General features: G+C 51.9%; 2 protein-coding genes across 3 annotated transcripts in view; one reads left to right on the top strand and one right to left on the bottom strand.

Annotated features, from left to right (window-relative positions):
* trip10b (thyroid hormone receptor interactor 10b) overlaps positions 1–20054 on the top strand; it is a 37492-nt gene extending 17438 nt beyond the window's left edge. The window contains exons 8-15 of one of the 2 annotated variants that reach the window (XM_072463939.1): positions 2188–2334; positions 2952–3113; positions 13533–13556; positions 15501–15610; positions 16620–16752; positions 17500–17561; positions 18061–18182; positions 19383–20054. In XM_072463939.1, coding sequence (XP_072320040.1) covers positions 2188–2334; positions 2952–3113; positions 13533–13556; positions 15501–15610; positions 16620–16752; positions 17500–17561; positions 18061–18182; positions 19383–19525 — 903 coding nt within the window. In that variant the 3' untranslated portion in view covers positions 19526–20054. The remainder of the gene's footprint in view (positions 1–2187; positions 2335–2951; positions 3114–13532; positions 13557–15500; positions 15611–16619; positions 16753–17499; positions 17562–18060; positions 18183–19382) is intronic. The other variant, XM_072463937.1, reaches the window with a different exon arrangement.
* Positions 20055–22336: 2282 nt separating this feature from the next.
* The window catches only part of sh2d3a (SH2 domain containing 3A), a 31645-nt gene continuing 27111 nt past the window's right edge, over positions 22337–26870 (bottom strand). Inside the window, exons 17-19 of the mRNA XM_072463935.1 lie at positions 26703–26814; positions 24354–24539; positions 22337–23936 (exon numbers count right to left, since the gene is read on the bottom strand). Of these exons, the coding sequence (XP_072320036.1) occupies positions 23734–23936; positions 24354–24539; positions 26703–26814 (501 nt within the window). The 3' untranslated portion in view covers positions 22337–23733. The remainder of the gene's footprint in view (positions 23937–24353; positions 24540–26702; positions 26815–26870) is intronic.

Here is a 26870-nt window from a genome sequence, read left to right as displayed (position 1 = left end):
AGGACTAAACCAGGACTAAACCAGGACTAAACCAGGACTAAACCAGGACTAAACCAAGACTAAACCAAGACTAAACCAAGACTAAACCAAGACTAAACCAAGACTAAACCAGGACTAAACCAGGACTAAACCAGGACTAAACCAGGACTAAACCAAGACTAAACCAAGACTAAACCAAGACTAAACCAAGACTAAACCAAGACTAAACCAAGACTAAACCAAGACTAAACCAAGACTAAACCAAGACTAAACCAAGACTAAACCAGGACTAAACCAGGACTAAACCAGTAAACAGAAGAAAATGTTTTATTGTTTTTACTTGATTATTTGATTATTAATTATTATTATTATTTTTGTATTTTTTTAATATTTAAAATGTATGTTTGGAAGACAAAGGCTTAGAGCAAATAACTCAAGGAGAGACATAATTCCAGCACGTCTAAAACTCAAATCCTCAAAGTTATTGTCTGTTCACAAAAGTGCTGCTGTTTCTAGAGGCAACGAGAGCGACAAAGTGTTAGCGACTTAGCGCTAATGCTTCGTGACTGGACTGGTGCTCTAGATCGTGATCTTCAGAGGGTTTGGTCTCTACAGAGTCCAGTGCTCTAGATCGTGATCTTCAGAGGGTTTGGTCTCTACAGAGTCCAGTGCTCTAGATCATGATCTTCAGAGGGTTTGGTCTCTACAGAGTCCAGTGCTCTAGATCGTGATCTTCAGAGGGTTTGGTCTCTACAGAGTCCAGTGCTCTAGATCGTGATCTTCAGAGGATTTGGTCTCTACAGAGTCCAGTGCTCTAGATCGTGATCTTCAGAGGGTTTGGTCTCTACAGAGTCCAGTGCTCTAGATCGTGATCTTCAGAGGGTTTGGTCTCTACAGAGTCCAGTGCTCTAGATCGTGATCTTCAGAGGGTTTGGTCTCTACAGAGTCCAGTGCTCTAGATCATGATCTTCAGAGGGTTTGGTCTCTACAGAGTCCAGTGCTCTAGATCGTGATCTTCAGAGGGTTTGGTCTCTACAGAGTCCAGTGCTCTAGATCGTGATCTTCAGAGGATTTGGTCTCTACAGAGTCCAGTGCTCTAGATCGTGATCTTCAGAGGGTTTGGTCTCTACAGAGTCCAGTGCTCTAGATCGTGATCTTCAGAGGGTTTGGTCTCTACAGAGTCCAGTGCTCTAGATCATGAGCGTTGGAGGGTTTGGTCTCTACAGAGTCCAGCTCTCTAGATCATGAGCGTTGGAGGGTTTGGTCTCTACAGAGTCCAGCGCTCTAGATCATGAGCGTTGGAGGGTTTGGTCTCTACAGAGTCCAGCTCTCTAGATCATGAGCGTTGGAGGGTTTGGTCTCTACAGAGTCCAGCTCTCTAGATCATGAGCGTTGGAGGGTTTGGTCTCTACAGAGTCCAGCTCTCTAGATCATGAGCGTTGGAGGGTTTGGTCTCTACAGAGTCCAGCGCTCTAGATCATGAGCGTTGGAGGGTCTTATCGCTCAGATGTGGAAGAATGTGTGACCTGGGCCTGTTCCGGCCTCGTGTGAGAGGAAGACGACTCCCTTTTCCTCCAAGGCCAAAACACAGTTATTCTTTGTTCCAATAGTTGACAAAACTATGACTATTATGGACGTACTTCAGCCTCATTTACAGAAATACAGACTATTTTGCTGGCTTGTCTCAACAATTTAAAGTTTGATTTCTTGGCTTGTTCCACTGTTGAGACCCTGAGTCTCCCCGGAGTCTCCCCGGAGTCTCCCCGGAGTCTCCCCCGAGTCTCCCCCGAGTCTCCCCCGAGTCTCCCCTGAGCGTCTCCCCTGAGCGTCTCCCCTGAGCGTCTCCCCTGAGCGTCTCCCCTGAGCGTCTCCCCTGAGCGTCTCCCCTGAGCGTCTCCCCTGAGCGTCTCCCCTGAGCGTCTCCCCTGAGCGTCTCCCCTGAGCGTCTCCCCTGAGCGTCTCCCCTGAGCGTCTCCCCTGAGCGTCTCCCCAGAGCGTCTCCCCAGAGCGTCTCCCCAGAGCGTCTCCCCAGAGCGTCTCCCCAGAGCGTCTCCCCTCAGGCTTCAACATTACAAGTCTGAGACATTGTTATTAAAAATACTACTAATATTACCACCCAAAATACTTCCACAGAAAGAGGTTCATGTGATTCCGTAATAAAGACATTTGTTTCATTTGAAGTATGTTCTGTGTCTGTCCCATAAACAGAAGTTACAGGACATGGATGAGCGGAGGATTCGGAGGTTGGCCGAGGGCTACTGTCAGTTCTCCAACATCGAGAAGAAGGTGCTGCCCATCATCACCAAGTGTCTGGAGGGCATCACTTCAGCGGGAACACGGATAGATGCCAAGCAGGTCCAGAGAAGACGCACACACACACACAAACATGTGTTGACCCGTGCTGACCCATGCTGACCCGCGTTGACCGTGTTGACTCGTGTTGACCTGTGCTGACCCGTGTTGACTCGTGTTGACCCGTGTTGACCCGTGTTGACCTGTGGTGCCTCGTGTTGACCCGTGCTGACCCGTGCTGACCCGTGCTGACCCGTGTTGACCCGTGTTGACCCGTGTTGAACCGTGTTGACTCGTGCTGACTCCTGCTGACCCGTGTTGAACCGTGTTGACTCGTGCTGACCCGTGCTGACCCGTGTTGACCCGTGCTGACTCGTGTTGACTCGTGTTGACCCGTGCTGACCCGTGCTGACCCGTGTTGACCCGTGTTGACCCGTGTTGACCCGTGTTGAACCGTGTTGACTCGTGCTGACCCCTGCTGACCCGTGTTGACTCGTGTTGACTCGTGTTGACCCGTGCTGACCCGTGTTGACCATTGCTGACCCGTGCTGTCCCGTGCTGACCCGTGTTGACTCGTGTTGACCCGTGCTGACCCGTGTTGACTCGTGTTGAACCGTGTTGACTTGTATTGACCCGTGTTGACCCGTGTTGACCCGTGTTGACCCGTGCCTCTTCCGCAGGACTCCCTCCTCTTCATAGAGCAGCACAAGTCGGGCTTCGAGCGGCCCGCGGACGTGGAGTTCGAGGACTACTCTCAGGGAATCAAACCCGCGACGTCCGAGTCCAGTCTGAACCCGCCCAAAGTCAAGACCAAGCTGTGGCTCTTCAGCAAGAAGCACAAGGTACGTCCCATTACACTGTTAGTGACGCTGGGCCCGTCCTCTACCTCGGGACGGCCCACCATACAGCTCTCACATCTGTGTCCTCTACCTCGGGACGGCCCACCATACAGCTCTCACATCTGTGTCCTCTACCTCGGGACGGCCCACCATACAGCTCTCACATCTGTGTCCTCTACCTCGGGACGGCCCACCATACAGCTCTCACATCTGTGTCCTCTACCTCGGGACGGCCCACCATACAGCTCTCACATCTGTGTCCTCTACCTCGGGACGGCCCACCATACAGCTCTCACATCAGTGTCCTCTACCTCGGGACGGCCCACCATACAGCTCTCACATCTGTGTCCTCTACCTCGGGACGGCCCACCATACAGCTCTCACATCTGTGTCCTCTACCTCGGGACGGCCCACCATACAGCTCTCACATCAGTGTCCTCTACCTCGGGACGGCCCACCATACAGCTCTCACATCTGTGTCCTCTACCTCGGGACGGCCCACCATACAGCTCTCACATCTGTGTCCTCTACCTCGGGACGGCCCACCATACAGCTCTCACATCTGTGTCCTCTACCTCGGGACGGCCCACCATACAGCTCTCACATCTGTGTCCTCTACCTCGGGACGGCCCACCATACAGCTTTCACATCAGTGTCCTCTACCTCGGGACGGCCCACCATACAGCTCTCACATCTGTGTCCTCTACCTCGGGCAGTGTCCTCTACCTCGGGACGGCCCACCATACAGCTCTCACATCTGTGTCCTCTACCTCGGGACGGCCCACCATACAGCTCTCACATCTGTGTCCTCTACCTCGGGACGGCCCACCATACAGCTCTCACATCTGTGTCCTCTACCTCGGGACGGCCCACCATACAGCTCTCACATCAGTGTCCTCTACCTCGGGACGGCCCACCATACAGCTCTCACATCTGTGTCCTCTACCTCGGGACGGCCCACCATACAGCTCTCACATCTGTGTCCTCTACCTCGGGACGGCCCACCATACAGCTCTCACATCAGTGTCCTCTACCTCGGGACGGCCCACCATACAGCTCTCACATCTGTGTCCTCTACCTCGGGACGGCCCACCATACAGCTCTCACATCTGTGTCCTCTACCTCGGGACGGCCCACCATACAGCTCTCACATCTGTGTCCTCTACCTCGGGACGGCCCACCATACAGCTCTCACATCTGTGTCCTCTACCTCGGGACGGCCCACCATACAGCTCTCACATCAGTGTCCTCTACCTCGGGACGGCCCACCATACAGCTCTCACATCTGTGTCCTCTACCTCGGGACGGCCCACCATACAGCTCTCACATCTGTGTCCTCTACCTCGGGACGGCCCACCATACAGCTCTCACATCTGTGTCCTCTACCTCGGGACGGCCCACCATACAGCTCTCACATCTGTGTCCTCTACCTCGGGACGGCCCACCATACAGCTCTCACATCAGTGTCCTCTACCTCGGGACGGCCCACCATACAGCTCTCACATCTGTGTCCTCTACCTCGGGACGGCCCACCATACAGCTCTCACCTCTACCTCGGGACGGCCCACCATACAGCTCTCACATCTGTGTCCTCTACCTCGGGACGGCCCACCATACAGCTCTCACATCTGTGTCCTCTACCTCGGGACGGCCCACCATACAGCTCTCACATCAGTGTCCTCTACCTCGGGACGGCCCACCATACAGCTCTCACATCTGTGTCCTCTACCTCGGGATGGCCCACCATACAGCTCTCACATCTGTGTCCTCTACCTCGGGACGGCCCACCATACAGCTCTCACATCTGTGTCCTCTACCTCGGGATGGCCCACCATACAGCTCTCACATCAGTGTCCTCTACCTCGGGATGGCCCACCATACAGCTGTCACATCAGTGTCCTCTACCTCGGGACGGCCCACCATACAGCTCTCACATCTGTGTCCTCTACCTCGGGACGGCCCACCATACAGCTCTCACATCTGTGTCCTCTACCTCGGGACGGCCCACCATACAGCTCTCACATCTGTGTCCTCTACCTCGGGACGGCCCACCATACAGCTCTCACATCTGTGTCCTCTACCTCGGGACGGCCCACCATACAGCTCTCACATCAGTGTCCTCTACCTCGGGACGGCCCACCATACAGCTCTCACATCTGTGTCCTCTACCTCGGGACGGCCCACCATACAGCTCTCACCTCTACCTCGGGACGGCCCACCATACAGCTCTCACATCTGTGTCCTCTACCTCGGGACGGCCCACCATACAGCTCTCACATCAGTGTCCTCTACCTCGGGACGGCCCACCATACAGCTCTCACATCTGTGTCCTCTACCTCGGGACGGCCCACCATACAGCTCTCACATCTGTGTCCTCTACCTCGGGACGGCCCACCATACAGCTCTCACATCTGTGTCCTCTACCTCGGGATGGCCCACCATACAGCTCTCACATCTGTGTCCTCTACCTCGGGACGGCCCACCATACAGCTCTCACATCTGTGTCCTCTACCTCGGGACGGCCCACCATACAGCTCTCACATCTGTGTCCTCTACCTCGGGACGGCCCACCATACAGCTCTCACATCAGTGTCCTCTACCTCGGGACGGCCCACCATACAGCTCTCACATCTGTGTCCTCTACCTCGGGACGGCCCACCATACAGCTCTCACATCAGTGTCCTCTACCTCGGGACGGCCCACCATACAGCTCTCACATCTGTGTCCTCTACCTCGGGACGGCCCACCATACAGCTCTCACCTCTACCTCGGGACGGCCCACCATACAGCTCTCACATCTGTGTCCTCTACCTCGGGACGGCCCACCATACAGCTCTCACATCAGTGTCCTCTACCTCGGGACGGCCCACCATACAGCTCTCACATCTGTGTCCTCTACCTCGGGACGGCCCACCATACAGCTCTCACATCTGTGTCCTCTACCTCGGGACGGCCCACCATACAGCTCTCACATCTGTGTCCTCTACCTCGGGACGGCCCACCATACAGCTCTCACATCTGTGTCCTCTACCTCGGGACGGCCCACCATACAGCTTTCACATCAGTGTCCTCTACCTCGGGACGGCCCACCATACAGCTCTCACATCTGTGTCCTCTACCTCGGGCAGTGTCCTCTACCTCGGGACGGCCCACCATACAGCTCTCACATCTGTGTCCTCTACCTCGGGACGGCCCACCATACAGCTCTCACATCTGTGTCCTCTACCTCGGGACGGCCCACCATACAGCTCTCACATCTGTGTCCTCTACCTCGGGACGGCCCACCATACAGCTCTCACATCAGTGTCCTCTACCTCGGGACGGCCCACCATACAGCTCTCACATCTGTGTCCTCTACCTCGGGACGGCCCACCATACAGCTCTCACATCTGTGTCCTCTACCTCGGGACGGCCCACCATACAGCTCTCACATCAGTGTCCTCTACCTCGGGACGGCCCACCATACAGCTCTCACATCTGTGTCCTCTACCTCGGGACGGCCCACCATACAGCTCTCACATCTGTGTCCTCTACCTCGGGACGGCCCACCATACAGCTCTCACATCTGTGTCCTCTACCTCGGGACGGCCCACCATACAGCTCTCACATCTGTGTCCTCTACCTCGGGACGGCCCACCATACAGCTCTCACATCAGTGTCCTCTACCTCGGGACGGCCCACCATACAGCTCTCACATCTGTGTCCTCTACCTCGGGACGGCCCACCATACAGCTCTCACATCTGTGTCCTCTACCTCGGGACGGCCCACCATACAGCTCTCACATCTGTGTCCTCTACCTCGGGACGGCCCACCATACAGCTCTCACATCTGTGTCCTCTACCTCGGGACGGCCCACCATACAGCTCTCACATCAGTGTCCTCTACCTCGGGACGGCCCACCATACAGCTCTCACATCTGTGTCCTCTACCTCGGGACGGCCCACCATACAGCTCTCACCTCTACCTCGGGACGGCCCACCATACAGCTCTCACATCTGTGTCCTCTACCTCGGGACGGCCCACCATACAGCTCTCACATCTGTGTCCTCTACCTCGGGACGGCCCACCATACAGCTCTCACATCAGTGTCCTCTACCTCGGGACGGCCCACCATACAGCTCTCACATCTGTGTCCTCTACCTCGGGATGGCCCACCATACAGCTCTCACATCTGTGTCCTCTACCTCGGGACGGCCCACCATACAGCTCTCACATCTGTGTCCTCTACCTCGGGATGGCCCACCATACAGCTCTCACATCAGTGTCCTCTACCTCGGGATGGCCCACCATACAGCTGTCACATCAGTGTCCTCTACCTCGGGACGGCCCACCATACAGCTCTCACATCTGTGTCCTCTACCTCGGGACGGCCCACCATACAGCTCTCACATCTGTGTCCTCTACCTCGGGACGGCCCACCATACAGCTCTCACATCTGTGTCCTCTACCTCGGGACGGCCCACCATACAGCTCTCACATCTGTGTCCTCTACCTCGGGACGGCCCACCATACAGCTCTCACATCAGTGTCCTCTACCTCGGGACGGCCCACCATACAGCTCTCACATCTGTGTCCTCTACCTCGGGACGGCCCACCATACAGCTCTCACCTCTACCTCGGGACGGCCCACCATACAGCTCTCACATCTGTGTCCTCTACCTCGGGACGGCCCACCATACAGCTCTCACATCAGTGTCCTCTACCTCGGGACGGCCCACCATACAGCTCTCACATCTGTGTCCTCTACCTCGGGACGGCCCACCATACAGCTCTCACATCTGTGTCCTCTACCTCGGGACGGCCCACCATACAGCTCTCACATCTGTGTCCTCTACCTCGGGATGGCCCACCATACAGCTCTCACATCTGTGTCCTCTACCTCGGGACGGCCCACCATACAGCTCTCACATCTGTGTCCTCTACCTCGGGACGGCCCACCATACAGCTCTCACATCTGTGTCCTCTACCTCGGGACGGCCCACCATACAGCTCTCACATCAGTGTCCTCTACCTCGGGACGGCCCACCATACAGCTCTCACATCTGTGTCCTCTACCTCGGGACGGCCCACCATACAGCTCTCACATCAGTGTCCTCTACCTCGGGACGGCCCACCATACAGCTCTCACATCTGTGTCCTCTACCTCGGGACGGCCCACCATACAGCTCTCACCTCTACCTCGGGACGGCCCACCATACAGCTCTCACATCTGTGTCCTCTACCTCGGGACGGCCCACCATACAGCTCTCACATCAGTGTCCTCTACCTCGGGACGGCCCACCATACAGCTCTCACATCTGTGTCCTCTACCTCGGGACGGCCCACCATACAGCTCTCACATCTGTGTCCTCTACCTCGGGACGGCCCACCATACAGCTCTCACATCTGTGTCCTCTACCTCGGGATGGCCCACCATACAGCTCTCACATCTGTGTCCTCTACCTCGGGACGGCCCACCATACAGCTCTCACATCTGTGTCCTCTACCTCGGGACGGCCCACCATACAGCTCTCACATCTGTGTCCTCTACCTCGGGACGGCCCACCATACAGCTCTCACATCAGTGTCCTCTACCTCGGGACGGCCCACCATACAGCTCTCACATCTGTGTCCTCTACCTCGGGATGGCCCACCATACAGCTCTCACATCAGTGTCCTCTACCTCGGGACGGCCCACCATACAGCTCTCACATCTGTGTCCTCTACCTCGGGACGGCCCACCATACAGCTCTCACGTCTGTGTCCTCTACCTCGGGACGGCCCACCATACAGCTCTCACATCAGTGTCCTCTACCTCGGGACGGCCCACCATACAGCTCTCACATCTGTGTCCTCTACCTCGGGACGGCCCACCATACAGCTCTCACATCTGTGTCCTCTACCTCGGGACGGCCCACCATACAGCTCTCACATCTGTGTCCTCTACCTCGGGACGGCCCACCATACAGCTCTCACATCAGTGTCCTCTACCTCGGGACGGCCCACCATACAGCTCTCACTTCTGTGTCCTCTACCTCGGGACGGCCCACCATACAGCTCTCACATCTATGTCCTCTACCTCGTGACGGCCCACCATACAGCTCTCACATCTGTGACCTCTACCTCGGGACGGCCCACCATACAGCTCTCACATCTATGTCCTCTACCTCGGGACGGCCCACCATACAGCTCTCACATCTATGTCCTCTACCTCGGGACGGCCCACCATACAGCTCTCACATCTGTGACCTCTACCTCGGGACGGCCCACCATACAGCTCTCACTTCTGTGTCCTCTACCTCGGGACGGCCCACCATACAGCTCTCACATCTATGTCCTCTACCTCGGGACGGCCCACCATACAGCTCTCACATCTGTGACCTCTACCTCGGGACGGCCCACCATACAGCTCTCACATCTGTGTCCTCTACCTCGGGACGGCCCACCATACAGCTCTCACATCTGTGTCCTCTACCTCGGGACGGCCCACCATACAGCTCTCACATCTGTGACCTCTACCTCGGGACGGCCCACCATACAGCTCTCACATCTGTGTCCTCTACCTCGGGACGGCCCACCATACAGCTCTCACATCTGTGTCCTCTACCTCGGGACGGCCCACCATACAGCTCTCACATCAGTGTCCTCTACCTCGGGACGGCCCACCATACAGCTCTCACATCTGTGTCCTCTACCTCGGGACGGCCCACCATACAGCTCTCACATCTGTGTCCTCTACCTCGGGACGGCCCACCATACAGCTCTCACCTCTACCTCGGGACGGCCCACCATACAGCTCTCACATCTGTGTCCTCTACCTCGGGACGGCCCACCATACAGCTCTCACATCTGTGTCCTCTACCTCGGGACGGCCCACCATACAGCTCTCACATCAGTGTCCTCTACCTCGGGACGGCCCACCATACAGCTCTCACATCTGTGTCCTCTACCTCGGGACGGCCCACCATACAGCTCTCACATCTGTGACCTCTACCTCGGGACGGCCCACCATACAGCTCTCACTTCTGTGTCCTCTACCTCGGGACGGCCCACCATACAGCTCTCACATCTATGTCCTCTACCTCGGGACGGCCCACCATACAGCTCTCACATCTGTGACCTCTACCTCGGGACGGCCCACCATACAGCTCTCACTTCTGTGTCCTCTACCTCGGGACGGCCCACCATACAGCTCTCACATCTATGTCCTCTACCTCGGGACGGCCCACCATACAGCTCTCACATCTGTGACCTCTACCTCGGGACGGCCCACCATACAGCTCTCACATCTGTGTCCTCTACCTCGGGACGGCCCACCATACAGCTCTCACATCTGTGTCCTCTACCTCGGGACGGCCCACCATACAGCTCTCACATCTGTGTCCTCTACCTCGGGACCCCCAGTTAGTCCCAGTTTGTCCTCAATGTTGGTCTCTTTAAATAAGAAAATACACCTCAAAACATGAAAATGAAAGCCTTAAAATGTTTGAGGACATTTCCATCTGGTCACAAACAGGCATTTAGATAGGATTTGAAAACACCCCGTCCAAATAATTTTTGTCTGGGGGCCGACTGGGCGAAAAAACAAGTAGTTTCTGCATTTTCCGGACCACGGCTCGGCAGCCAATCGGAGTCAAGCACACAAATTCCGTTGACCAATCAGCGCGCAGCATGCAAATTTTCACTCGTAAACAGTAAACTGTCATGGCGGACTATCATCAAATGCTTCCTGACCCGATTTAATGATAATATTCCCTTTTTTCTAAGATTTATTAATAAAATGGCCGTCCCTGCACTCGAAAATGCCCGTCCACATTTTAAAATACCCCATCCAAAATACGGGAAGAAGGGGCTCTATCTAAACGCCTGTTTACTAGAGAATTAAACTTGAAATGACAGGAAATAGCTTTACCTCCACTGGCAGATCATTTGGCTTGACATCAGAATTGTACAGAATTAAGTCAAAAACGAACAAGGAAAAACATCGGAGTGAATTAAACGCCTGAAGCTGAAGGAAATACACTTTTTATCGCTACAAACCAGATTCTCCTCCAGTTCCACACGTCTCAGACACATAATATAATATATGCAAGTGATATTTTAGTATTCCACCAGTCAAACCTTTATTTCTCGTGTACATTGAGGCTCTTTGAATACATTACAACTAAATAAACGTTGAAATGTGATGACTGAAAACCCTGACGCATCGAACGGGGACTGGAACTAAAAAGAAAAAGCACCAGGAACTGAAAACGCTTCTTACGGCGCTAAAATCCATTCTGTCACATAGTCTTCCTACTTGTTACCTTGAAATATCTCAATAATAACAGAATTGTGACATTACACACGGTTCTCAAACAAAGGTCCCGTTATTTCTTGATTTTCTTCCGCTTTAGAATGTAGTGCTGTTGTTGGACCAGCGGGGGGCGCAAGTGCTGATCAAACAAACAAAAACAATAAAACGTTCTAACCATGTGTTCAGAACTTAATATACAATTGTCTGCAAACAGAATAAGTCTCGTGATTTTGTTGTTGTTGTTGAGCCAATACCGATATCCGATATGTCTTACTGTCGCGGCCGATTACCGATATTTACTGATGCCGATTATACGATCACACTTCACATATTTAATTGGCCTCCCCGTTCGTTCGTATTCGTTCTCATTAGTCTGACGCAAAACAAAGAGAAAGAAATATCGGCAAAACGCTCAACGACTGGCCGATACCGATATCTGCGGAAACATTAACCAAAACGCCGTCGCTGCTTTTGAGAAGTGGCTCGCGGCCCCACAATGCAGCGGGGCGCTTTGTTTTCAGCCAAGTGTGAGTGAGAGAGCGCGCACATTCCAGAGCCCCGGAGCCTCAGGGGCCCCGGCTGCAGGGACCTGCCCAGAACAAGCCGGCTCCTGCTCCCAAAATGCTACGAATGCGTGACCAGCGTTTCATTTTTACCTGCGGCTGCTCGTTTAGTCATTCCTGTGCCTCTGAGCCTCATAAAAACACCCAGCTTCAAATCTCCCACTTTTGTGACATCATGAGTTGTAGGATCACGTTTGATAGAAATCGTAGCTCGTCTAAGTCTAATCTTATTTTTAATCTTATCGTGCAGTGGGTATCATAAAAGACACAGCTGGCGTAGCATTTAGCTTCATTCACAGTTTGATGACTCCTGTTTAGAAGGTCCTCTCTCCTCCGAGCATCAAAAACACTCCGTTCTGAATTCCCCCGATCTGTGATGTCATACGACACGGCCCCGGGCTCCTGCGCTGTTTTTAAGTCCATGAATCATCACCAGACTCGCTCTGAGCCTTTCTGCTTTGAATCGCAATCATTCAATGTGAGGGTAAATTAGCATGTCAGAGGCAAGCTAGCTTTTGTTTATCTCACCTGTGTAATTCCCTCCGCAGAGACGCCAAAGTAAAGGAACTAAAGAGCACGTTTAAAGGCCAATAACAACACAAATAATGCTTCATATGTGTCCTTTAACGGTCCCTTACCTGAATTCTACACACTTCGCTCTGTTAGCATGTCTGTTAGCATGTCTGTTAGCATGTCTGTTAGATTGTTTGTTAGCATGTCTGTTAGCATGTCTGTTAGCATGTCTGTTAGATTGTTTGTTAGCATGTCTGTTAACATGTCTGTTAACATGTCTGTTAGATTGTCTGTTAGCATGTCTGTTAGATTGTTTGTTAGCATGTCTGTTAGCTTGTCTGTTAGATTGTTTGTTAGCATGTCTGTTAGATTGTTTGTTAGCATGTCTGTTAGATTGTTTGTTAGATTGTCTGTTAGCATGTCTGTTAGATTGTTTGTTAGCATGTCTGTTGGCATGTCTGTTAGATTGTTTGTTAGCATGTCTGTTGGCATGTTTGTTAGATTGTCTGTTAGCATGTCTGTTAGATTGTTTGTTAGCATGTCTGTTGGCATGTCTGTTAGATTGTTTGTTAGCATGTCTGTTAGCATGTCTGGTGGTCAGTCAGCCCTATATTCCCCAGTACCTATGTTCCTACGCTAATACTAGCATAGCCTACTGGTTCAGGTTCCACTGCCCCAGAAGTTGTGCATAAATCTATAGTTTTACAGCATAAAATATAGTAGCATATGCCCCAAACCCAGGTCTCGGGGAACATAGGGCCCGGTGAGGGTTTGGGGATATGGAACCTGAACCAGTAGCCTATGCTAGTATTAGCTTAGTTCCTCCGTTTATAGAAAAGGGGGAACATAGATACCTGGAAACATTGATACTCACCCGCGTGTCTGTTAGCGTGTCTGTTAGCGTGTCTGTTTGCATGTCTGTTAGCGCGTCTGTTAGCGCGTCTGTTAGCGTGTCTGTTAGCGTGTCAGTCTCATGTTCTTTCCAGTGTGCTAACGGTGCATGTATGTTAGAGTGTCTGTTAGCGTATGTCCTCTGTCTCATGTATGTCCTCTGTCTCTGTTCTGTCCAGACGTCAGGGGCGGAGAAACACATGGTAACACTCTTTATGTCTAGACGAGCTGTGGTGGGACGCTAACACGACACGCAGCAGCGACTTACGGTTTCACGGGCTTTGTCACATGATTACTAACACTCAAGCATTTTGATGATTTACGCACAAACGAATCTGCTGATGGGTTGGACATGGATGTTCAGAAAAGTCTTACATTTTATTGGAATAAAGAGGGAAAATGAATCCGCCAATTTTAAAATTAATCAAAGTGAAATTAATTTAAAATTGCTGAAATTTTAAAATTAAGAATCCTGATTTTATAAACATGTCGGCGTAATCCCTCATTTGTCCAGGAGTGTTCCATTGTAGAAACAGATGTATTCGTCTGGACTCGATACGTAAAACCATTTGTTTCAACTCTCATCCAAGAGTCATTCTCAATCTAAGAATCAAGACCGGGAACTCGGATATTTATCCTACTCTGGGTTGGCCCTGCCCACCGGGCCGATAGTTTCACCAGAAACTATCGGCCTCCTATTGTCCCTGACTCTCTCTCTCTCTCTCCTGTGAAACTGATTAGCATCCCAATGCTCTGGGCGTCGATCTCTCCAGGGATTCAAGATTCCATTATATACAACAGGAAGGTTGAATCTTGAACCACCGTTTCTATTTAAGGTCGAAACTTAGGCCGTAGTTATTTTATTACTTGGTTTACGGATTTCTAAATGAAATATATTGAACAGGCGGGCAACAGTAGATTTACACTCAGAACTCACACTTCTAGGTGTTCAGCCTTAGTCACTCCCGCGGGCTCATGCCACTCCCCCGTGCTCATGCCACTCCCCCGTGCTCATGCCACTCCCCCGTGAACATGCCACTCCCCCGTGCTCATGCCACTCCCCCGTGCTCATGCCACTCCCCCGTGCACATGCCACTCCCCCGTGCACATGCCACTCCCCCGTGCACATGCCACTCCCCCGTGCACATGCCACTCCCCCGTGCTCATGCCACTCCCCCGTGCTCATGCCACTCCCCCGTGCTCATGCCACTCCCCCGTGCTCATGCCACTCCCCCGTGCACATGCCACTCCCCCGTGCACATGCCACTCCCCCGTGCTCATGCCACTCCCCCGTGCGCATGCCACTCCCCCGTGCGCATGCCACTCCCCCGTGCACATGCCACTCCCCCGTGTGGACCGATACAACACACACGTGCGTTTGTTTATTAGCGCAACGGATCGCATCACATCTCTCGTCTCCCGTAGATTTCTGTCCACTTCTGCGTCAGCTCGAACTGTCTTTCTCCGTCTTCATTTTGTCCCGTACACTGAGGGAACTATATTATGATAGATCAATGCGCTTAGACACGCGGAAACGTGGGACGAGCTGCACGCGGCTGCAGGTGAGCGATAGGTGCGTTTTATGATTGACACGTGGCAGGACAAATGGACCGTCCACGCCACGAGGAAATAAGACTCAGATTTGGGACAAAAAATCGTCCATAACGCCTTTAACTTACATTTCAACCCCTGGAAATTCATTCAAAAATAAATAAAGATCCGATGTCAGTTAAAGATCAAGATCCACGTTTGATCTACGTTCTAAATCTACTCAAATTGGGATGAATAATTTTAATTAAAGCATTGTAGAAAAAGCTTCAGTTGTAGTCATCTAGACTCAGTTAGAAAAAATAGACGTTTCGACTCTCATCCAAGAGTCATTGTCAATAAGGATGAGAGTGGATGAGAGTCGAAACGTCTATTTGAGTCCAGATGACTATAACTGAAGCTTTTTCTACAATGGAACACTCTGGACGAATGAGGGATTACACCCACAGATTTAAGTAAAGCAGTTTTAACTTCTTTCAGACGGTTGTTCATGTGAACCTGTCGTCACGCGTTCACACGTGTTTCGTTGCGTGTAAAAGTCAGTAATACTTCATATCTGAATAATACGTTTGCTGTGGCGTGTTTTTTGTTGTTTGTAGCCCGTAGAATCCGAGGACTTCTCACATCTTCCTCCAGAGCAGAGGAAGAAGAAGCTCCAGGCCAAGATCGACGAGTTCTCCAAAGAGCTGCACAAGGCCCAGGACGGGAGGTGACAACGCGCGGGCTAACGCGCGGGCTAACGCGCGGGCTAACGCGCGGGCTAACGCGCGGGCGAACGCAAAGATTCAGCGAAAATAGAAAGTTAAAAGCTTCTGAACAGTCTCCACGGCGACAGATCTAAACTATGACTTTTAACCCTCTGGATGTTTGTGGGCTAATGTTGATGGATAATGCTAATGGCTAATGGATCGTTCTAATGGCTAATGCTAGTGGATAATGCTAATGGATAATGCAAATGGATAATGCAAATGGATAATGCTAATGGATAATGCTAATGGATAATGCTAGTGGATAATGCTAGTGGATAATGCTAATGGATAATGCAAATGGATAATGCAAATGGATAATGCTAATGGATAATGCTAATGGATAATGTTAATTGCTAATGCTAGTGGATAATGCTAGTGGATAATGCTAGTGGATAATGCTAGTGGATAATGCTAATGCTAATGCTAATGGATAATGCTAATGCTAATGGATAATACTAATGCTAGTGGCTAATGCTAGTGGCTAATGGATAATGCTAGTGGCTAATGGATAATGCTAGTGGCTAATGGATAATGTCAGTGGCTAATGGATAATGTCAGTGGCTAATGGATAATGTCAGTGGCTAAAACAGCTTTCAGTCCAATAAAAACAACCAAATGAGAAAAGTATGCTTTTGTTATACTCCAGAGGACATGAAGCTGCAGGCTTTGGGCCCCGTGAGGTGGCCCCGTGAGGACGCACCTGTGGCCTCTGAAAGGGCCCGAGTCATGTGCCTCTGTGATTACATAATGGCGTTTTGCAGCACGATCTAATCCCAAATGCATTTAATGGTACAGCTCACAGCGGCTTTACATTTTATATTATGAAATAAGCTCTAGTGGAATCCACGGGGCCCCAGGAAGTCACACCTCATGTCCTTAGCGTCGATGCTACAGGTTTCTGAGGTCACGTTAGCTTTAGCCCGGAGCTACGTTCAGCCTGGTATGAGATACACGTTTGTCTGGTTACAGTGAGGCGCTGGAGAAGATGAAGGCCGTGTATGCCACTAACCCCGGGTTAGGCGACCCCAGCAGCCTGGAGCCCAGCATCAACGAGACCGCTCAGAAGATCGGGCGGCTGCGAGCAGAGATGGTCAAGTACGAGGTGAGTCTGACCAGTCGGCTCAGTCTGGTGAAGACCACACCTGGACAGAAGAACTCAAACAGGCTCCGCTACAAAAGACCGTTTAGTGACACACGGAGCCAGCGGCCAATGAGCAGCGGCCAATGAGCAGCGGCCAATGAGCAGCGGCCAATGAGCAGCGGCCAATGAGCAGCGGCCAATGAGCAGCGGCCAATGAGCAGCAGCCAATGAGAAAACAGTGTTCATCTTTACAGAAAGAACACCAAGTGAATGCTTTATATTAAACTTAACATGACATAACTTACACTTAAACCAGAGCTGAAGCGCTCAGACAAACTGCATGGTTCACCCACCTCCTCCTCCTCCTCTTTTCCTCTCCTCCTCTCCTCCTCTCTTCCTCTCCTCCTCCTCCTCTCCTCCTGCTCCTCCTCCTCCTCCTCCTCCTCCTCCTCCTCCTCCTCCTCCTCTCCTCCTGAGTCTTGGACATGGTGGTGTGGCTCTGATGGACAAACACAGTATCAGACGTTCTTTGTCTCAGACATGAAGGAAACGTTCTAATCTAAGAACAAGCAAATGTTGATTTATTCTTAATGACAAAAACATTGGGCGTAATAATGGATCATAAAGTGACATGTCATGTCATGTCATGTCATGTCCATGTCCATGTCCATGTCCATGTCCATGTCCATGTCCATGTCCATGTCCATGTCCATGTCCATGGACATGGACATGGACATGGACATGTCTGACCTGAGTCTTGTTCTGCAGACATGGCTCTCAGAAGCGTTGGGAGGAGAAGACTCTTCCAGCCCGGACCACAACCAGCACACGTAAGGCTGTGACATCATAGAGGGGGCGGGGCCAGCTCGTCTCTGTGACATCATAGAGGGGGCGGGGCCAGCTCATCTCTGTGACATCATACCATACAGAGGGCGGGGCCAGCTCATCTCTGTGACATCACACAGAGGGCGGGGCCAGCTCATCTCTGTGACATCATACAGAGGGCGGGGCCTGCTCATCTCTCTGACATCATACAGAGGGCGGGGCCAGCTCATCTCTGTGACATCATACAGAGGGCGGGGCCAGCTCATCTCTGTGACATCACACAGAGGGCGGGGCCAGCTCATCTCTGTGACATCACACAGAGGGCGGGGCCAGCTCATCTCTGATCTGCTACTTTGACCATGATCCTCCTTTTCTAAACGCGGGTGTCACTTTAGCTCGCTGGCGCCCCCTGTGGGTGATGCTGGGCTCTCCTTCCTCTCATCATATAAGTATAAAGTAAGAGTACCACAGACGCTGAGCGTGCTCCATGTGTCTGTCCCACAGAGTCAGTGACCCAGAGGAGTTCCCTGACCCGCCCGAGGACACGCCCGCGGTCAGTCTCTACACCGACTTCACCGAGTTTGAGGACGTGAGCAGCCAGTACACAGTGCTCTACGCCTTCGATGGTAACACCCCCTGTGAAGAGCGCCCCCTGTGTGTGAGAGAGAAAGAACGCCCCCTGTGTGTGAGAGAGGAAGAGCGCCCCCTGTGTGTGAGAGGAAGAGCGCCCCCTGTGTGTGTGAGAGGAAGAGCGCCCCCCGTGTGTGTGTGAGGAAGAGCGCCCCCCGTGTGTGTGTGAGGAAGAGCGCCCCCTGTGTGTGAGAGGAAGAGCGCCCCCTGTGTGTGTGAGAGGAAGAGCGCCCCCTGTGTGAGAGGAAGAGCGCCCCCTGTGTGTGAGAGAGGAAGAGCGCCCCCTGTGTGTGTGAGAGGAAGAGCGCCCCCTGTGTGAGAGAGGAAGAGCGCCCCCCGTGTGTGTGAGAGGAAGAGCGCCCCCTGTGTGAGAGAGGAAGAGCGCCCCCTGTGTGAGAGAGGAAGAGCGCCCCCTGTGTGTGTGAGAGGAAGAGCGCCCCCTGTGTGAGAGGAAGAGCGCCCCCTGTGTGTGAGAGGAAGAGCGCCCCCTGTGTGTGTGAGAGGAAGAGCGCCCCCTGTGTGTGAGAGGAAGAGCGCCCCCTGTGTGTGAGAGGAAGAGCGCCCCCTGTGTGTGTGAGAGGAAGAGCGCCCCCTGTGTGTGAGAGAGGAAGAGCGCCCCCCGTGTGTGAGAGGAAGAGCGCCCCCTGTGTGTGTGAGAGGAAGAGCGCCCCCTGTGTGTGTGAGAGGAAGAGCGCCCCCTGTGTGTGAGAGGAAGAGCGCCCCCTGTGTGTGTGAGAGGAAGAGCGCCCCCCGTGTGTGTGTGAGGAAGAGCGCCCCCTGTGTGTGTGAGGAAGAGCGCCCCCTGTGTGTGTGAGAGGAAGAGCGCCCCCTGTGTGTGTGAGAGGAAGAGCGCCCCCTGTGTGTGTGTGAGAGGAAGAGCGCCCCCTGTGTGTGTGTGAGAGGAAGAGCGCCCCCTGTGTGTGAGAGGAAGAGCGCCCCCTGTGTGTGAGAGGAAGAGTGCCCCCCGTGTGTGTGAGAGGAAGAGCGCCCCCTGTGTGTGTGAGAGGAAGAGCGCCCCCTGTGTGTGAGAGGAAGAGTGCCCCCCGTGTGTGTGAGGAAGAGCGCCCCCTCTGTGTGTGTGAGGAAGAGCGCCCCCTCTGTGTGTGAGAGGAAGAGCGCCCCCTGTGTGTGTGAGAGGAAGAGCGCCCCCTGTGTGTGAGGAAGAGCGTGGTCATGTGGTCATCCTTTGTGTCCAGGCAAAGACGAGGGCACTCTGGCCATCAACCCTGGAGACCAGCTCAGCGCCATCGAGGAGGATCAAGGAGACGGCTGGATGAGGGTCGTCAAGGCCAACGGCGACGAGGGCTACATCCCATCATCTTATGTCCAGCCGCTATAACACCCTCTGACCACTGTCCAGCCGCTATAACACCCTCTGACCACTGTCCAGCCGCTATAACACCCTCTGACCACTGTCCAGCCGCTATAACACCCTCTGACCACTGTCCAGCCGCTATAACACCCTCTGACCACTGTCCAGCCGCTATAACACCCTCTGACCACTGTCCAGCCGCTATAACACCCTCTGACCACTGTCCAGCCGCTATAACACCCTCTGACCACTGTCCAGCCGCTATAACACCCTCTGACCACTGTCCAGCCGCTATAACACCCTCTGACCACTGTCCAGCCGCTATAACACCCTCTGACCACTGTCCAGCCGCTATAACACCCTCTGACCACTGTCCAGCCGCTATAACACCCTCTGACCACTGTCCAGCCGCTATAACACCCTCTGACCACTGTCCAGCCGCTATAACACCCTCTGACCACTGTCCAGCCGCTATAACACCCTCTGACCACTGTCCATCACTCCCCCGGTCACTTCATCAATCTCATATTAAAACGTATAACCGTGTATGGAAATCACCCCAACGTTACACAGTTTCTTATGTTACACAGGTCCTCATGTTACACAGTCTGTCGTGTTGCACAGGTCCTCGTGTTGCACAGTCTCTCGTGTTACACATGTCCTCGTGTTGCACAGGTCCTCGTGTTGCACAGGTCCTCGTGTTACACATGTCCTCGTGTTGCACAGGTCCTCGTGTTGCACAGGTCCTCGTGTTACACAGTCTCTCGTGTTACACAGTCTCTCGTGTTACACATGTCCTCGTGTTACACAGGTCCTCGTGTTGCACAGGTCCTCGTGTTGCACAATCTCTCGTGTTGCACAGGTCCTCGTGTTACACAGTCTCTCGTGTTGCACAGGTCCTCGTGTTACACATGTCCTCGTGTTACACAGGTCCTCGTGTTGCACAGGTCCTCGTGTTGCACAGGTCCTCGTGTTACACAGTCTCTCGTGTTGCACAGGTTCTCGTGTTGCACAGGTCCTCGTGTTGCACAGGTCCTCGTGTTACACAGTCTCTCGTGTTGCACAGGTCCTCGTGTTACACAGTCTCTCGTGTTGCACAGGTCCTCGTGTTACACAGACTCTCGTGTTGCACAGGTCCTCGTGTTACACAGTCTCTCGTGTTGCACAGGTCCTCGTGTTACACAGACTCTCGTGTTGCACAGGTCCTCGTGTTACACAGTCTCTCGTGTTACACAGTCTCTCGTGTTACACAGTCTCTCGTGTTACAGACTCTCGTGTTACACAGTTTCTCGTGTTACACAGTCTCTCGTGTTACACAGACTCTCGTGTTACACAGTTTCTCGTGTTACACAGACTCTCGTGTTACACAGTTCCTTATGTTGCACAGACTCGTGTTACACAGTCTCTCGTGTTACACAGGTCCTCGTGTTGCACAGACTCTTGTGTTACACAGGTCCTCGTGTTACACAGTTCCTTATGTTGCACAGACTCGTGTTACACAGTCTCTCGTGTTACACAGGTCCTCGTGTTGCAGACTCTTGTGTTACACAGTCTCTCGTGTTACACAGGTCCTCGTGTTACACAGTCTCTCGTGTTACACAGTCTCTCGTGTTACACAGTTCCTCGTGTTGCACAGACTCTCGTGTTACACAGTCTCTCGTGTTACACAGGTCCTCGTGTTGCACAGTCTCTCGTGTTACACAGTCTCTCGTGTTACACAGTTCCTTATGTTACACAGTTCCTTATGTTACACAGTCTCTCGTGTTACACAGGTCCTCATGTTGCACAGACTCTTGTGTTACACACTCTCTCGTGTTACACAAGTCCTCGTGTTACACAGTTCATTTGAACAGTTGTAATGTCATGTTGGTGTGATTTCCATACAGTTGATATTGTTGTGTAAAATTGTCTTGTGGTTTTTGTGAATGTTTGACGGGGTCTTCACTTTGAATGTACATCACATGACCTCCTCGCGACCTCTACATGACCTTTACATGACCTTCATGTAAAGGTTTCCTCCTCCTCCGCACCTGCTGGACTTTTTTTTTGTTTCCAGATCATAATGTGACAAAAATGTGATTTTTCTTTTTTAAACCTTTTTAAACTGGATTAAACCACTCGTATGTAAACGTGCACAGATATAACATTCCTACAGATGCATATCAAATATTGTAAATGTATAAATATTGAGGGAGACCAAGCACATTCCTGACGCGCTGTACAAACCTGTCGTGCCCTTCGCACAAAACAAACGTGTCCAGAACTTTACATCACCAACACAAATATGTTTATATTTGAATCCCTAAAAACAGGATTTTATAGAGACTTTTTAATCTTTTTACAACAGTTTTGTCTTGACACAGGTGATGGTGTGTGCGGGGGGCGTGGCCAGGTTTACTGACAATTGTATAATCTAGTGATGTCATCAGGTACAATTTAAAAAAAAATAAATAAAAAAAAAATTATAAAAAGATTTTTAAAAACTGCAATTGTTCAAATGTCAATGAATTTCTTTTATTTTTTGGTTCATTGTCTGAACTCTAAGCAACTGCATTCTTCTGGTGACATCAAATATGTTTTATTTTGTAAAAGTTTAACGTCCTGATCTTGGCGTCACTGATAAAACCATAAACTGTTGTATCCTGGTACACACAAGTGTGTATCCTGGTACACACGCGTGTGTGTACCAGGATACACACATGTGTGTATCCTGGTACACATGTCTCCTAGTACACATTATTGTACATGTCACATATATAAAGTTATTACGTACAAATGAAACTGTCTTGTGTTTAAGAATGAAAAGAACACGATTACAAAATAAAATCACATTTATTTGAGACAAAGGCGCGTGAGCCTTTCACAGCAGTATGAGCAGAGAGTCGGGCAGACATCAGGCATTTCTACACGACGGAAAGGAGAAGTCAAAGTCCAGTTCAGGTGCGGCCGGTCCAGATAAGACCACGACCACACAAAAGTCATGAAGTACACAGTCAAAATACTGTACAGCCGTATGCTTTTTACTTTTACTGCGTTGAACGTACAAAAATACATAAAACTCACTAAACAAAAGTAGAAAATGGAATAAAATGGCCCAAAACGCAGCACAATTCAGTATCAGAAGTCGTCACATTTAACGCTTTAATCACGTAAAAAGTACATTTTTAAACGGGTACTTCAAACCTTTTACTATAGTAGTACTTTTGTAACGTATATAATGTACTGTATTTGAAATATCCAGTATGTTTCTATCAAAGATTGCACTTTACGTTTACAGTGAAGTCGGTTGTTCGAACAGTAAAAGTACATTCACTTGTATCTGGAAATATGAGGTGTAACTGTATCATAAAGAAGTAATCTGTTAAAAGTATTTATATAAACGATTCAGGCTAAAATGTGTTTGAACTCTTGAGGTTCAATAAATATGCTTAATTAACACTATAAAGGAAAACACCCGCCCCGCGTCACGTGACCCCGATGCCCCACATCACGTGACCCAGATGCCCCGCGTCACGTGACCCCGATGCCCCGCATCACGTGACCCAGATGCCCCGCATCACGTGACCCAGATGCCCCGCGTCACGTGACCCAGATGCCCCGCGTCACGTGACCCCGATGCCCCGCGTCACGTGACCCCGATGCCCCGCATCACGTGACCCAGATGCCCCGCATCACGTGACCCAGATGCCCCGCGTCACGTGACCCAGATGCCCCGCGTCACGTGACCCCGATGCCCCGCGTCACGTGACCCCGATGCCCCGCATCACGTGACCCAGATGCCCCGCGTCACGTGACCCCGATGCCCCGCGTCACGTGACCCCGATGCCCCGCATCACGTGACCCCGATGCCCCGCAGGAGGCGCTGATCACTACCACGCCACAAATACTGTCGATTTACATATATTCTCTAAAATCATATAAAATCTCTTTTATAAAATGTAATGACACTAAATGAACAGTGGTAATGACTCTGGTCCGTCACTTAATAGTGTCCCCTGTGAAACAAGTGTTCACTGCAGTATGTAACAGGTCTGGAAGTACTACAGCGTGAGAAAGTACTGCATTACTGCTGTATTTGTCCAGTAGAGCCGCTCTGAGGCTGAAGTCGCTATGGTAACCAAACTTACTCCTGGAGATTTTGTCATTAAGAATAAATCAACATTTGCTTGTTCTTAGATTAGAACGTTTCCTTCATGTCTGAGACATGACATGATATAAACTATACGTGTGGAGTGTCAGTGCGGGGCGGCAGGGGCGGCAGGGGCACCCTCTGACGGCAGCTCCACCGGCTCCAGCTTGTCGGACAGCACACTCAGGATCTGGTGGAACTTGTCGTAGCGCTCGCTCCGGTCGGCGGCGGCCCCGGACTGGCCCCAGAGCAGGCGCCGGGCGAACTCTGTGCGGAAGGCCTCCAGCAGCTCGGGCACGGGCTCCCAGCCTGACGGGGCCACAGCAGAGGGGGAGGAGTCAGAACACAAGGGGAGGAGTCAGAACACAAGACTTACACTGTAGATGACGCTTAGTGATGCTGCTCATGTCTCTGTCACACACTTCACATCATTATTAACATTTGACTCAACATTTTGCCTATTTTCCACCATTTGGACCATTTTAGTGACGTTTGGTGTTAGTTCCTGTTGGACACGAGCAGCAGATGTGACGTGTAGATACCATAACAAACTAAACTATTGTTAAACTGTCAGAAAATGGAGTTAATTGCGTGTGAATTGCTCCTTTCTGGATGGCAGGTCACGTTGATGATGTCATACGACGGGGACACTTCCTGTATTTTGCCCGGTTCGGCCCTGGCGCCAGCTCGGTTCGACCCGGGCCCTCGCGGCGGCGGTGGCGGTACCTGTGAGCAGCGTGTGCGCGTGCCGCTGGTAGTCCCTGGCGTTGAGGGCGGAGCTGCGAGCCGATTGGAGGAGGTCGTAGAGCGTCTGACAGCCGTCCTCGCTGTTCTCCACGGGGTCCTCGCCCTCCATGGCCATGAGCAGGGGCACGAGGTGTGGCACGGCGACGGGCCCCTCCAACACGGAGTCTGCGGGGCGCACGCACACGGTCACCACGCCGCCACAAAACACTGGATCACGCTTAAAGGGGGCGTGTCCCGCTGAACCACCTTTAACGAGCGCTTGAACTCGTTACAACAGTTTCCTCATCGTTAGTTTGAGTTTATCCCGTTTTAACCTGCGACTGAGGCTCTGAAAATGCACGGTTTCACCTGCCACCTAGCCCCGCCCACATCCTGTACTCTCCAGCTCTGCCATTTTGAACAGGAAGTCACTATTTATGATTATTTCTGAAGCGGTTTGGGTCATTTTGACAGTTTACAACGAACTAAATGTGAAATGATGATCTGCTCATGTTGGAGTTCGACACGAAACACCTGAAAAACGGCTTAATACGTCTCCTTTAAGATATCACAACATGACAACATGGTAAATCCTGGTCTATTATAGTCAAACTGTCAAGGCTGTAAATGCTTTATAAATCTGACCAATGAAGAAAGCCGGGTTTGAATTTCTCGCTTCATACTAGACACAAAAATAATTTCACACGCCATTTTGGATTTATTTTTTGTGCTAAATCTGACTGGAAATTGGTGTAAAAAGTAAAAACTCAGAGCTAAAACTTCAATAAATCAGGCCTTGAATTAGATATTTGTCCATTTTGTTGTTTCCAGATGAAAGTTTACACGTCGAGAGCAAAAAACCCCCCAAAAGATATATAATTTGCCTGTGGCGTCTGGCCTCAAAGCGCCCCCTACAGGTCGCACCACTCACTCAACTCAAATACAGTTCAGATAAATATATTTAGAATTTTGCTAAAAAAAAAAAGATAAAAATGTTATCACAGAATGGGATATTCTTTAAGTTTGTGGATTCACTTCCTGTTTGTAATTGATGACATCACAGTGGGAAATTACCCAGAAAGCACTGGCCCAAAACTCATCTAATGTCACATATACAAGGGAGCGACTTTATTTTCTTAGATTAATGTCAAGAAAGTTGTTTCTTTGTCTAAATTCTGCATAAACTTTTTCCTGTCATTTTTGACACATTTGTCATCGTTTCCTCCACAAACACCGGCTCGATCGGTGTAAAACTGTCATTAATATGTACAACAGGTAGAAACACACCAAATAAAGTCAAATTTAAAACATCGTAAAACCCTGCCATACGTCCCCTTTAAGTTCTGCAGCGCTTTACTGTCTCGTGGTAGAATCGTGGCCCCGCCCACCAGAGCGACCCTTTCAAGCGGCAGCGCCCACCAGAGCGACCCTTTGAAGTGGCAGCGCCCACCAGAGCGACCCTTTAAAGCGGCAGCACCCACCAGAGCGACCCTTTGAAGTGGCAGCGCCCACCAGAGCGACCCTTTAAAGCGGCAGCACCCACCAGAGCGACCCTTTGAAGTGGCAGCACCCACCAGAGCGACCCTTTAAAGCGGCAGCACCCACCAGAGCGACCCTTTAAAGCGGCAGCGCCCACCAGAGCGACCCTTTAAAGCGGCAGCACCCACCAGAGCGACCCTTTAAAGCGGCAGCGCCCACCAGAGCGACCCTTTGAAGTGGCAGCACCCACCAGCGCGACCCTTTAAAGCGGCAGCACCCACCAGAGCGACCCTTTAAAGCGGCAGCACCCACCAGAGCGACCCTTTGAAGCGGCAGCACCCACCAGAGCGACCCTTTAAAGCGGCAGCACCCACCAGAGCGACCCTTTAAAGCGGCAGCACCCACCAGAGCGACCCTTTAAAGCGGCAGCGCCCACCAGAGCGACCCTTTAAAGCGGCAGCGCCCACCAGAGCGACCCTTTAAAGCGGCAGCACCCACCAGAGCGACCCTTTAAAGCGGCAGCACCCACCAGAGCGACCCTTTAAAGCGGCAGCGCCCACCAGAGCGACCCTTTAAAGCGGCAGCACCCACCAGAGCGACCCTTTCAAGCGGCAGGACCCACCAGAGCGACCCCTTAAAGCGGCAGCACCCACCAGAGCGAATCTTTAAAGCGGCAGCACCCACCAGAGCGACCCCTTAAAGCGGCAGCGCCCACCAGAGCGACCCTTTAAAGCGGCAGCACCCACCAGAGTGACCCCTTAAAGCGGCAGCACCCACCAGAGCGACCCTTTAAAGCGGCAGCACCCACCAGAGCGACCCTTTAAAGGGGCAGCACCCACCAGAGCGACCCTTTAAAGCGGCAGCACCCACCGTCGCCGTCGCTGAGCGCGTTCATGAAAGGCTTGAGCTGCTTCTCGTACAGCACCGCCGCCTCCGTGTGGTTCCTCTGCAGGTCTCGCCACGTCATCTCCAAACGCAGGATCTACGAGCGCCACACACGATGCTGTACGTCACCACGGTTACGAAACATGACCCCGC

This window comes from Eucyclogobius newberryi, unplaced genomic scaffold, assembly GCF_026437365.1.
Source record: "Eucyclogobius newberryi isolate DKJ021-1_F unplaced genomic scaffold, fEucNew1.0.hap1 SCAF_4, whole genome shotgun sequence".
Taxonomy (NCBI): Eukaryota; Metazoa; Chordata; class Actinopteri; order Gobiiformes; family Gobiidae; genus Eucyclogobius; species Eucyclogobius newberryi.
This window is presented reverse-complemented; position numbering and strand designations above follow the sequence as displayed.